This window comes from Bidens hawaiensis, unplaced genomic scaffold (assembly GCF_021521415.1).
Source record: "Bidens hawaiensis isolate Kalapana, Puna unplaced genomic scaffold, B.hawaiensis_p1.1 tig00004774_1, whole genome shotgun sequence".
NCBI classification, from domain to species: domain Eukaryota; kingdom Viridiplantae; phylum Streptophyta; class Magnoliopsida; order Asterales; family Asteraceae; genus Bidens; species Bidens hawaiensis.
Window position 1 is genome coordinate 305,105 of NW_027491298.1, and position 13,110 is coordinate 318,214.

Below are 13,110 nucleotides of genomic sequence, written 5' to 3' on the forward strand. Positions count from 1 at the left end.
TAAAATCAGTTAGATGACAACAAATAAAATAGAATCATTTCATTGAATCTAATTCAGAAAAATAACAGAATTTGCAGGGAGTTAAAGCTGATTTTGTGCTTTTAGCAAGAGTTTGTGAAAGACAAGAAATAATCTTATTTTCAACCGGATTCCCACGGCTCTTTCGAGGATCATTGAATCAAGCTCCTCGGTTTCTTGTGAGTTCGGAATTGTGGGAAACTCACTTCAAGGGTTTCAAATCCCAACTCTGAAAACAAGGTTTTTTTGAATTGAAACCAAGTGCAATCCAGCTCAAATTATTGAACAATACAGTGATCAAACACAAGTATCAATTTTTCAAACAGGGCCCCAAATTTCAGCATTACTAATTTAAATCTCTTATTAAAATATTAATACATATTTGTTTTATCATGCTTAACGCACAAATCATTGATTAAAAATGAACTTTAAGAAACGAATGTTACTGGTCAACCCTACCCAGCCCGTCTCATAACATTACCCAATTTAAACTGTCATCCAACCCACCCGTGTTGCCACCTCTAGTCAGTATGGTTTTAATGTACATAATGTTTTTAACAAATGAAATCTAGTTGTATAAAACCACATCTATTCATTCATGTCTGTTCAAGAAAGTGGGTTGATTAGTAGAAGCTAAGAGTCTAGCCCACATCCTGTCTGTCAACTTCACAACATTTGTAGCCTCCGTTACACGCTGCACACCATAAGTAATGAGTTGAGCTATCTTAAGTACAGTAATCCAAGTTTTATAAACATCTGTATGTAACTAATGCGTTAAATATGCGTATGTGACTTACCCCAATTGGAATATACGCGTGTCTGCTGTTCACGGGTCCCACAGTGAAACCCGAGTATCCAGCCATGGCCCCATGAACTGCACTTTGAGCAAGAAGTGTGCAATAAATATTATCAGATGCATTGCTTGGAACAGCCCGGATCATGTATGTCGGATCTGCATATTAAAAGAAAAACATAAATTTGAAATTGTACACAGAGCAGTTATAATAATGAAAATAATAATAAATTCATCCTCAAAGAGTACCTATGTATTTAAGGTTTATGGCCATCTTTTTCACATTTGTAAAAGATCCTGTTACATGCAACTCAACAAAATTTAGAAATTGTTGTCCAAGAAACAGTTATGTTAAATTTTAATAGCTATTAATAACCTTAAACTTTTGAGTCAGCCATAGACCAACATCAAGAAGCAACTTATTTCCAGAAGCATCTTTCTCCACAGTTGCATTCTCACTTTGAGATACGTATTCTTGACCTGCACCTTCGGCTAACACAATAACCACATGCCCATTTTCTTTAAGTCTTTGTTGAACAAATTCAAAAAGACCACCTTGCCCTTCCAGATAAAACGGAGACTCTGGAATCAAGCATCAATCCTGTTACAGTACAGATCCATTAGCATTAAGCCATTAACACATGCTGCATATTTACTGGTTTGACCCATTACCCACCCAACCAATTATGCGACATCTACCTAGGGCTGTAAACGATCCAGGTCGATTCGAGCCAGGGTGGGCTTGGCTTGGCTTGGGCTTGGCTCGTTTACAAACCGAGCTAGCACAGCTTGTTTATCTTAATGAGTTGGCATGTTGAACTGGAGCTCAGCTCAATAAAAGTTCAATCCAGCTTGTGGCTCGTCAAAAGCTTGTTTATTTTTCAAATTTTGTATTTATTCCACATTGAAGTATACAAAAACAAAAAGTAATATTTTTTACATATACATAATCCAAAATTTGTAAACTTGAAAATTTACGATTTACACACACACACATATATTTAGGGATGCAGTCTTTTCAGAACTAGTTTATGTTGAGAACTGCGAGAACCGCATAAAGAACTTGTACATTGAGCATTAATGATTTAATGATAAAGTGTGTAAGCGGTTATGTAATCATATTTTGTAAAACACTTAAAGCAAGAGGCACAAGTGCGTTATGCAGTTCTTGTAGTTTAACATGTCCCTTGGTTCTGCTTTTGAGTGCTCCCGTGTATGTGTGCTAGTGTGTATAGATTTTTATGCATACATTTTAGGGTATAAATTCATATTATATTAAATTTGGGCTTTAGTTTAAACAATCCAAACGACTGAAACGAGTGAGCTTACTTGGGCTTGTTCATTTATAAACCTAGCTGAGCTGGCACGATTCATTTACAAACAAGCCGATTTTAAGCAAGTTGGGAGCCTTTTGAACAGCCCTACATCTACCTATTATATTCTAACTGATCAAGCAAAAAAAAAAAACAGTTTGCAATATTGAGAAACAACTAACTAAAATTCAAGTAACTCAACATAATCACAAGCTAAAGTAATTGATTCTCGGTTTAGTTAATTAAGGTCTTACCACATCTCGACTTGCTAGAGTGGCAAACATTGCAATGAATCCTGAAGATCTCCAAAAAGGTTTGGAACAATAAGAACTATAAACACAACATCTTATAAAACTTGGACAGACATATGTATACATTGGTCAAGATACTTACCACTATATCGACCCATAAGTTTGACTATTCCAACTCCATTTTCAACACTCTCCACCTCCACATGTGCAGCATTTATCGCCCTCTGAGCTTCCTCGACGGCAGTATCAAATCCAAAAGATTTATCTATCACCTAAATCAATTATTAAACATTAACCTAATGTGTCAAAAGGTAAAATAAACAATCAAAAAGAGTTCAAATGAGTTACAGCAATATCATTATCAATTGTCTTGGGAACCCCAGCTACTGCAATGGGAAGGCGGCGCCTTTCAACTTCCTTTTAAAAAAATAATAAAAATAAATAAATAAATAAATAATAATAATAATAATAATAATAATAATAAAAACTAACATCTTGTCACATATATAAAAAAGCCAAATGAAAACAAATATGATTTGAAATATTCAATTACCTTGTAAATAGCAGCTGCTCCTTTTTGAGTACCATCACCTCCAATAATATACACCTGATTAATCCCACGATCCTGAATGTTATCAACTATCTTGTTGGTATCATGACCGCCATGTGAAGTTTGAAGAATTGTACCACCTCGTTTATGAATATCATTAACAACTTTTGGATTTAATTCCATTGTGTTTCTTGAGTAAAAGCCCCTATAGCCTCCCTGTAACAAAGAACACTATTAGTTAGATAACTGAATATCTGATTTTGTGAGTCTCGTCTACATATTTATACTACGATATAAAGCAATATGGAAACGGATGAGATGGTGAACCTCGATTCCAAGGATATTGTTAACACCGTACATAATATTCAAACCACATACAATCTCCCTAATCACTGTGTTGATCCCGGGACACAAACCGCCACATGTAACGACACACGCTCGTACTTCCTCCGGCTTGAAATAAACCTAACATTAGATAGAATAAAAGCTTCAACCATAATGAAGTAATCAGAAATTGGCCAACTTGTTTAATTAGTTAAATGAAATATATACCTTTTCCCTGGGTCCCGCACGGCGAAAGTGAACTCCCCTGGGACTACCCTTCTGAACAACAATCTACAACAAGGTGTCAGTGTCGAATTAGATAGGTGGTGAAAAAAAGTCAAAAAGTCAATATGGCACGGTTCAAGAAAACAACGTACTTGCTGTGCTAGAACGTCTTCTGGGCTAACAAAAGTATTCCTGAGTTGCATATTTTTCATAAAGATCAGTGCACAAGGTATGCTAACAACAAAAGAGAGTAAAAACTTACTTGACAATTGCATAGGCTTGGCTGTACTCTAATGGGTTGGGATAGCTCTGCAATGCAAGAAGAAAGAATAAAATTTAAAGTATGATCCAAGTGTTCGGGATTTACTAGAACATTGTAGCTAGGGGTTTCAGTTGTACAGATCAAATACATTGGGTTGTCTCATAGTTATGAAATATGTATTAGTTTGAAATGACACTCAAACAAGTGCGGATCATGTCTCATAAAACGGAATAGTTGACTAGAAAAGTCAAAGGGCAATTACGGGTAGGAAGTCGGTCAAGTGAGGAACGTCTTCGAGGACAAAACCAGCGTCATCTTCATCTTCAACAACAGTTTGAGCTTTGATCGGCTGCTGATAGAAGCCAGACCTCCTTTGGGGGTTGCAAGTGAAAACTGGTTTGTGGAGTTTGGAAGGAAACGATAACAAGGTTTTATTAACCAAGGAAAAGTGAAGATTTGGGAGTGAAAGATCCATTGGTTTTTGATTCAAGTTTCTCCAGGGATCTGGCGGTAGGAAATCTTGTGTATGTGTATAAATTTATATAAATAAATTCAAACGGCGACATCAAATTCAATACGACAACCGGTAACATGTTTGACCAAATTACAACCTCTTCTTGATTGTTTGAGAAAAATCAGATAATTTCTAGTCTTTCAGTAACAACAATAATTCCTTATTTTTGCAGAGACCCAAAATCAGATAATTCCTATTCGTTGTTATTATTCCCAGCTTAAGAAATTTTCTTGGTTAATCATAACTTTCATCATGTAAGCATCCACTAAAGTCTTTTCTTAACGAGAACTAACTCAATTAGTTTTAAGAAAACATATATCATTTCTTCAAGTTAAGCGAGACAAATGAAAAATGTAATTAAACTTAAAAGCCTATCACCACGACCAACACAACGTTTGCAACAAAAAGTAATGATAAATATAAAAAGTGATTAATAAGTAGTAAACAAGCTAGGCTCGAGCTTGGAAAAAGCACTCACTAGCCGAGCTCGAGTTTTAAAAATAAAGATAGAAGCGAGTCGAGCTTGATCAAGCTCTGTGTAAGTTAAACAAGACGAGCTTGAGCCTAGCCGAGCTCGGTCTCAGCTTGTTTGCACCCTAGTTGAAGAAGAAAAATAAACCTAGTTTCTAATTGACATAGCTTTTGCTTTACCTCGTCAACTTGGAGAAATGACATAATTTGTTATAAAACTAACTGTGTTAGTCTCCATTAGAAAAAGGGCCGGTTGAGACAAATATGGTGAAAGATAAGATTAACATAGGAAATTTCTTAAGTTAGAATTACAACCGGCAAAAAGATCAAAGTTTGGATTATTAAAAACCAATATCCCTTACGTTTACATTAATTTTAGACTAAATATTCATCTATAAGTATGTTAGTTAGGCAAATTAGATTTTAATAATCTCTACTATGACCTATTAACTGATAATGATTATATTGGTAAATTGATCACTGATGGTCCTAACTTTCACTTTCGTTGATAAGGACAATCTAACAGTATAATCATCATAGATTCACACATGATTTATATTTGATTTTCACTCTATTTCATTTGTACCTAACCTCATTTACTTCATAATCATCATTGTAAATAAAATCGGGTCAAATCAAACATAAATATAATGATTATGCTACTGAAATTGCTCTTGACAATGAAAATAAAAGTCAAGACTATCAACATTCAAATTAATAATATAGATTATTATCGGCCAATAGGGCTTAATTTTTATTATTAAAATCCACTGAAATTTAATTATCAGTAAACAAAAGTAATTCTACGTTAAAGAAAAAAAATCCGATGGATAGATGACGGAAATAGATAATTAACACAATACCCTCTATTGCATGACAAAAAAAGGTAGTGTTTGAAGTTGAAGTTAAATTGACTTGAAAATAACATTTTGTTTTTCCGCATTCCCTTTCCTCTCAAAAAGCAAAGAAGATGGTTAATTTCTATCTTAGGTAACTTTTTGATGTATACTCACTCGACCATATGCATCATGCAACTCCACATTTCCATCGACCATCTGTTGGCATGCTTATCATGTAAAAGTTTGTTTTAGTTTTTTTCAATGGATTTTGAGTAAACTTGTTTTGTCTTTTTGCTAGCTCGATGTTGGCATCTAGAGCGGTATTCTTAGATACAATTTTTTATTCGGAGTCGTAAATCTGCATCCAAAGTCAGCCATTAACTATTTATTTTATATTCAAATCAAATTCCTATCCGTTTTCTTTTATTTGAATATATTGATCACAATTCACAAATGCGTAGGGCTGTAAACAAACCGAACGAACACGAACAAGGCCTTGTTCATGTTCGTTCGTTAAGAAAATAATGTGTTCACGAACGCTTACCGAACGAGATTTTTTGTTCGTGTCCATTCTTTAAGGAAATTAATGTGTTCACAAACGGTTCATGAATACAAACGAACACAAATAAAATTGGTAGAGCCTAAAGATTGAGACCAGTATATTCATCAATGTGAATAATGAATGCCTGTAGACGAATCGAATGAATATGAACAATGGCATGTTCGTGTTCATTTAACTTTAAAAGAACACGGACACTTAATCAAACAAATATTTATGTTTATGTTCGTTTATTTAAAAATGGGCATTTGTGTTCGTTTGTTTAAAACGAACATAACTAAACAAAAATAAATGAACATGTATGAATGAACACAAATATAAACAAACTTAAATGAAAACACTTAAATGAACACAAATTAACAAATATAAACCTTTAACCAGATGACCTATCCAGATAATATTTAATTATTTTCTATTAATACATAAACGAACATAAATAAACAATCATAAGCGAACATAAACGAACGTTCATGAACATAAATGAACGACCGGAATATGTGTTCATGTTCGTTCGTTTAATTAAACGAACACAAATTTTTTGTTCATGTTCGTTCGTTTATTAAATAAACGAACATAAACGATCTTCCCGCCGAATGGTTCACGAATAGTTCACCGAACGTTCGGTTCGTTTACAGGCCTACAAATGCGTGAGCGAAATGACCTATCAGCTATCACACAGAACTAACAATCATCTTTCCTTCTGATTTTTGAAGATGAAGAACAAGAAGAGAGAAGAAAACAACGTAAAATTGTATATAGTAAGAGTTAGTAGTTAGCGCAACAGTTTGTCAAGTAGTCAGTTTCAGCAATGGTGATAGAATCAACTTACTTCATTACATTCAGGTATACAACACAACAATTATTGCAAACAGTCCAAAGAAACTTACAAGAAGATTATAAAGTCTACACAATAATTCTTTGTTTACAATTACATGACTAACTATAACTAAATCCCTAAGATGTGAGCTTGTATGTTCCTGCAAATGCGACATACAAACATCGTATCAACTCACAACTATCAACCTATACCATATGATATGTATATCTAAAACAAATAATCATATGAATATATATATATATACATATACAAGGAAAAACACTAGATGAGGTATTTGACCCATTTACTTTACTTATGAATGAGTTATGAGCGCTTCATGTAACCTTTTATCTCTAATATGGGTCAAACAGATAAAATTATTATTCAAATAGTATAGCCTTTGTAATCATATTTTACTGACATTACCTTTAAATGTAGATGATATGCTCTTAGCCAGGACCTCTAAATATTATACAGTTGGCAGAAGCTCTAAAGACAAAAATGATCAATCATATGTTGAATAACATCCGCCCCGTCTGTATGCGCGTTGTGATTTTTCACCTGCATAAAAAACGTATGCGATTTATCTTTTTCTATTAGGAGTCATGCCATGACATCTTTTTACCAAGGGTAAAACAGTAAAACCATAGAAAAAAGTGGTAGACATACAAAGGCAATGACAAAGATGGAACATTATAATACTTGGTAATTTAAAGAAATGATATTTTCACACAACAGATAAATTATTTGTTTAAAAAAAGACAAAAAATGATTATAAATTCGTACCTGAATAACACTATGAGCAGCAAACCTAGATCGACTATTGTGAAAGCTGACATCGACTTTTTCCCATGAAACACGAGAAAGACCAGTCACCAATTCCTCTGCATATAATTTAATTATTCTGTTAAAGACCCAATTTAATTATTATTCATATAATCAAAAGGTAATAATAATTGATAGTCAATAATATATAAGTTATAAACCTTCCACGTCATCTGCATTATCATCATTTGTCAAATCCAGCTCAAAATCATATGCCTTGCAGCGTTCTTCATATACAATATGAGGATACTTCTCGTTTACTGAGTCTTGCCACTGCAAACGCAAATTTATCTTAACATTTGACAAAAATATTGATAATAACATGAGCTTAAAATGTACCTTCGGCAGTTCTATGTTACGCCTAATTGATGAAGTTCTCCACCCGACAATATCTAATCATGTCGGTTAATAAAAAACAGAGGATATTTAATATCACTAAAGGCATACTGTATTTTAGTAGAGGTGAAAATTGCGTCCTCTAAAAACTAGGCTTGTAAATGAACCCACCAAACACGTATAAAGCATGTTCATACTTGTTCATTCAACTTTAACTGACCAAATGATCGAACATGAACAATTAAACAAACAGGGTTTTCTTGTTCATGTGTGTTCTTTTATTCTAATTTGTTTAACAGTGTTAACGACGGTTCATGAACGCAAACAAGTGAACATAACTAAGCTAAATCCAATTAAAAGCATTGTGAAGAACAACGTATTGGGCCTTCAAATTTATTAAAACTAACCTAAATTGTAATGGGCCAAAAAAAGTTATATAAAAATATATTAACAGACGTAAACAAATGTAAACGAATTTAAATGAAAAAATGTTCATGAACATAAATGAACAAACGAGACATATGCTCATGCTTGTTCCTTTAACTAAGTGAGCATATTTTTTTTGTTCATGTTTGTTCTTTTAACTGAATGAACACATTTTTTGTTCATGCTAGTTTGTTTAATTAAACGAACACATTTTTTTGGTTCATGTTCGTTCATTTATTAAATAACATGAATGTTTTATAAACTATCCACTAAACGCTCGATTGGTTTACAGGCCTACTAAAAGTTGATCGATTTAGGTTGCATTTTACCTCAAAACAGATCATAAAATTTCCGCTAAACAGGGATCCGAGTTGAAAATGACTTCAAGCCTATTTTTTTTTTTTTTTAATTTATACAACCTCCTAAGTAACTTTATTCAATACATTAGACTATTATAGTAATAATAATGTCCTTATGATCATAAATCATAACTAATAATGAACAAAAGGATACGGTCATAGCCAACATTTGCATATGTTACACGACGATGGAACGAGCGTAATGCTGACCTGGAAATTTGAAAAGGGCAAATGTCATTATGTCACATTCAGCATGACAGCATATATAAAGAATTCAAACAGAAAACGCTTATTAAACATACATGAAATAACAATCACCGTAATCTTCCAACATGCGCTTAAGTAACGGAGGTTTTCCTTCATCATTATCCGTAAGAAAAAGGTGCCGACCCGTTCTTCTAAATATCCAATGTATAACAAGAACCGCGGCTTTTTCCAAAGCAGATAACCCGAATAAAAAAGGCACCTTCTAAATCATACAACATAAATGGAATTTAAAACCTAGTAAATCACACAACAAACATAAATGAAAAAGAAAAAGAAAATGTTTTCTCTCTACTGGGCCACACATGTAAAATTAGGCATGTAAACGAACAGAACATTCAGCGAACCGTTCAGCGGGAAGTTCGATTATGCTCGCTTAATAAACAAACATAAACAATTTCTTTTGTTATTAATTATTATATTTTAATGAACAACCATGAACACGTGCCTGGTACGTTCATTTGAATTCATGAACGTTCGTTTGCATTCGTTCATTTACGTTTGTTTATCTTTTGCCTGTTAACATTTATTTATGTTTGTTTGTTTACATATATTAATTACATATATATGAAACTAAAAGATTACCAATTATGCCGTTCAAAAAAAAATATCACCAATTACAATTTGGTCCTGTCTTATTCATCTGTGTAAGTACTTAAGTTATATTCGTTCGTTTAAGTATGTTTACGTTTGTGAACCGTTCGTCTATACTATTAACAAACGAGCACGAAAATGTTCATTTTCTAAACTAGTGAACATGAATAAGAAACTCTGTTCATTTAATTGTCCGTATTTGATTGTGTTCAGTTACTGTTAAACGAGTGAACGAATATGAACATGCACCGTTCGTATTTCTTTGGTTTGTTTACAAGACTACGTAAAATAAGAAAAAAAAACAGTTCAATAAAAACAAGTTAGATTGGTGAAAAGTCGCCCAATGTATATTTTTCATGCATAAAACCTCTTAAATCATTTCATTTAAAACATAGATTGTTCCTAAATAATGCAACTTTTGTAATCATGTTTGGTACACAATATGTTTAAAATACATTTTCAAAGAAGAAAGCAATAGAACCAAAAAGACTACCTGTTTATTGCCCCTTGAACCAAGATGAGGTGTTGCAACTGTAATAAAGTTGACTGGAATCAAGCCACCAATTGATTCCTCACCGTTTTCAACCGACAGATCATCTGTATTTTCTTTTGGTGGTCTATATAATCTACCAATAGCATATCTTGCCACTAAACCTCCAACAGAATGTGCAACAAAAGAAATCTTACGAAGATTTGGCCTTTGTTTAATCACTTCAAGCACCTTAAATTAGCATAAATATCAAACTATAAATGTTTAGTTAATAGATATCATAATACTTAGTATATGGAAAATGTAAACTAACCTCTTCGGATAACCGCTCGCCCATTACATCTACACCATCTAGTGTCTGAGATGCTGCATTCTTTTCACTACCTGTATTGCGCAAGTAACATAAACAGAATAAACGAATGTAACAATCTTGTTCAATTACAGCGCTTCGTTAAATGTAAATCTTGTTTATAAAGCGATAAGGAAATTATACGACCGATGATTCTTACGATGAACAAAGACTTTGTCTGGTAGTGACTTTACAAACTGCTCTGCAGCAAATTTCCAATCTGCAGAACTGTAATACAATAAATGTTTCACTTTAGTAATTAAGAATATTGTAGTTATATAGTAACAGAAAGTATAATTGTAAAAAGACCTTCAGAACAGATTTATCAACACCAAAAATTTCAAAGAATGCGCATTAGTACAGGTTTATCTATGTTTATCATGCTAGAAACAAGTGCTCTAAGTTATTACCCCCCCCCCCCTATTGAGAATATATTATGGCTCAATTTCCATATTATATGTGGCAAAAATAAAGATACTAGAGAGGCATTACTCACGAGTATTAAAATTTTAAAACCATTAACATATAATTATATGATATCGAAAACAGATGGTGTACTCCACAAAACTTCCACTAATGTAATCTGAATTCGGAAATAAAAAACAATACGCCATGAATCTGCTCTTTTACATTTATCTAAATTTCCTAGCATATGATCGTTTGATTTATTTATTTATTTATTTTTTTGGAATCTTTGCATGGAAACGCTTGACCCTAATATGTATCATAGTCTAAGCAGTTAATGCGGAAAAATATCGGATATCGGCCGAGGACCGATATTTGAGATATCGGTAATTTTAATATCATGCAGAATTTATATATATAACACTTTAACACTAACAATTTAGTATATTCTCCTCCTATTAACAAATTAACCTTTTGCAACACTAACAATTGTAGTAAGTAGGAACTAATTAAGACTCGAAACACCAACATTAAACACTAAAAGTTGAAAATTAAGACTTAAAACACCGATATCGGGAATATCGGTGAAATATCGGTCAATATCGCCGATATTATTGGTACCGATATTCTGACCAATATTTTGTCCGATATTTCACATGAAGACCGATAACCGAGATACGACCGATATACCACTGAGATTGACTGCATATTCATAGTCAAAACTCCCTCCGTCCAAAAACTATTGTTCATGCTACTATTTTAGCTTACCAGATATCACACAAAAGTGTTCATCTTTTAAAAATGATAGTTATATATTACTTTTTTCCCATCTTACCCTTACGCTTATTATATACCCAATGGTTTTTCCAGGTTTTTTAGCTTATGTAATGTAATGGTATACTTTAATAGGAAATCACTTAAATACACCGAATATTATGCTTTGCAACAGCTCAGCCTACATTTATACTCTGAATATATCGAACAAACGCGAATCATAAACATTAATTTTGAAGTCATTTCTAAGATTAAAAGCATCCCAAAATAAACTCCTTAGCTTCAATAACATGTTTATACCAATGCCATCATATCAACTGGTTAAGATTATAAACACTAGATATGCACAAGTTTAGATAATTAAAATACAGTTGGCCAAAATTTCATCCAACATATTACAATATTATTATTAACATGACCCATAAACAACTTAACAAAACCCTAACTTTTGGGCTAAAATCAATCAATCAAACAAAATTAACAAAACCCCACTTGCCAATCCACAGGAATCAGTCCTAATCTCAACATTCAAATCAAACATTCTCAAATTACAACAATATAAAAGAATACTAATTGAACTATATAATATAATATAATATATTAATTAATTGATTCGTCTAACCTTCCAAGGATCCCATTAACCATAACAACAAGATGATCGGCTGATGAAACATCGGATTCATCACAACTGAATACATTTTGGCCGCCGGTAACTGTTTCCGATGAGCAAACATGTCCCGTTTCAGTCATTATCCGATGTGATTGACTGGTACTGAATGTTATGCAATAAAGATACGATCTTTGCAAAGGTGTAATATTGTTATTATTATTATCAGGTGGGAATTGTTGACGGAAGTTGGAGCGGAGGATGAAGAATTAGAAGAAGACGTAGAGATGACGGAACGGTTTAACGGGGCGGTGGTGTTTTATAATAACCAGGTTTAGGGACCCGCGCTTCACGCGGGGACCATTAAACCGAAAAAAAAAATAGATAAAAACGAAATCACCAATGCATTGTAATTGTAAGTCGACGTGAAATTAGTCTGTACCCGGTTACGACATCAAAACTAAACAAAAGAAAGAGACCCGTTAATGCCAAAATACAAGAAATAATCATATGTAGAACCAAAAAAACCATCATCTTACAACTGCGAGCCGATGAAATTAGTATCGGTGGTGCCAGCACAAATTTGTAAACATGAATTAGAAAGCCAAAAAAACATATTTTAAAGGCGTAGTATCAAACGTCGAAACATGATATAAAAACATGTGACGATGGGGATAATTTTAAATCATGAAAAAAGTTCCGGTCACTGTAAAGACGAACTATAACAAATACGAAAGCAAAGTTT

General features: G+C 33.1%; 1 protein-coding gene and 1 pseudogene across 2 annotated transcripts; both read right to left on the reverse strand.

Annotated features, from left to right (window-relative positions):
• Positions 1-466: 466 nt before the first annotated feature.
• LOC143628030 (ATP-dependent 6-phosphofructokinase 4, chloroplastic-like) lies at positions 467-4,211 on the reverse strand (annotated as a pseudogene). The gene is made up of 13 exons (XR_013152689.1): positions 3,999-4,211; positions 3,737-3,783; positions 3,627-3,666; positions 3,478-3,540; positions 3,253-3,390; positions 2,929-3,141; positions 2,724-2,792; positions 2,518-2,647; positions 2,379-2,419; positions 1,188-1,412; positions 1,061-1,121; positions 816-970; positions 467-712 (listed from the first exon to the last, which is right to left on the reverse strand). The product of XR_013152689.1 is annotated as an ATP-dependent 6-phosphofructokinase 4, chloroplastic-like (transcript).
• A 3,176-nt stretch (positions 4,212-7,387) lies between these two features.
• Positions 7,388-12,533, reverse strand: LOC143628078 (lipid droplet phospholipase 1-like). Its single transcript, XM_077097750.1, has 10 exons — positions 12,381-12,533; positions 10,740-10,807; positions 10,544-10,614; positions 10,234-10,461; positions 9,185-9,348; positions 9,037-9,092; positions 8,101-8,153; positions 7,923-8,034; positions 7,723-7,820; positions 7,388-7,497 (listed from the first exon to the last, which is right to left on the reverse strand). The coding sequence occupies exons 1-10, from the start codon at positions 12,506-12,508 to the stop codon at positions 7,426-7,428; spliced, it is 1,050 nt and encodes a 349-aa protein (XP_076953865.1). The 5' UTR covers positions 12,509-12,533; the 3' UTR covers positions 7,388-7,425.
• Between the last annotated feature and the right edge of the window lie 577 nt (positions 12,534-13,110).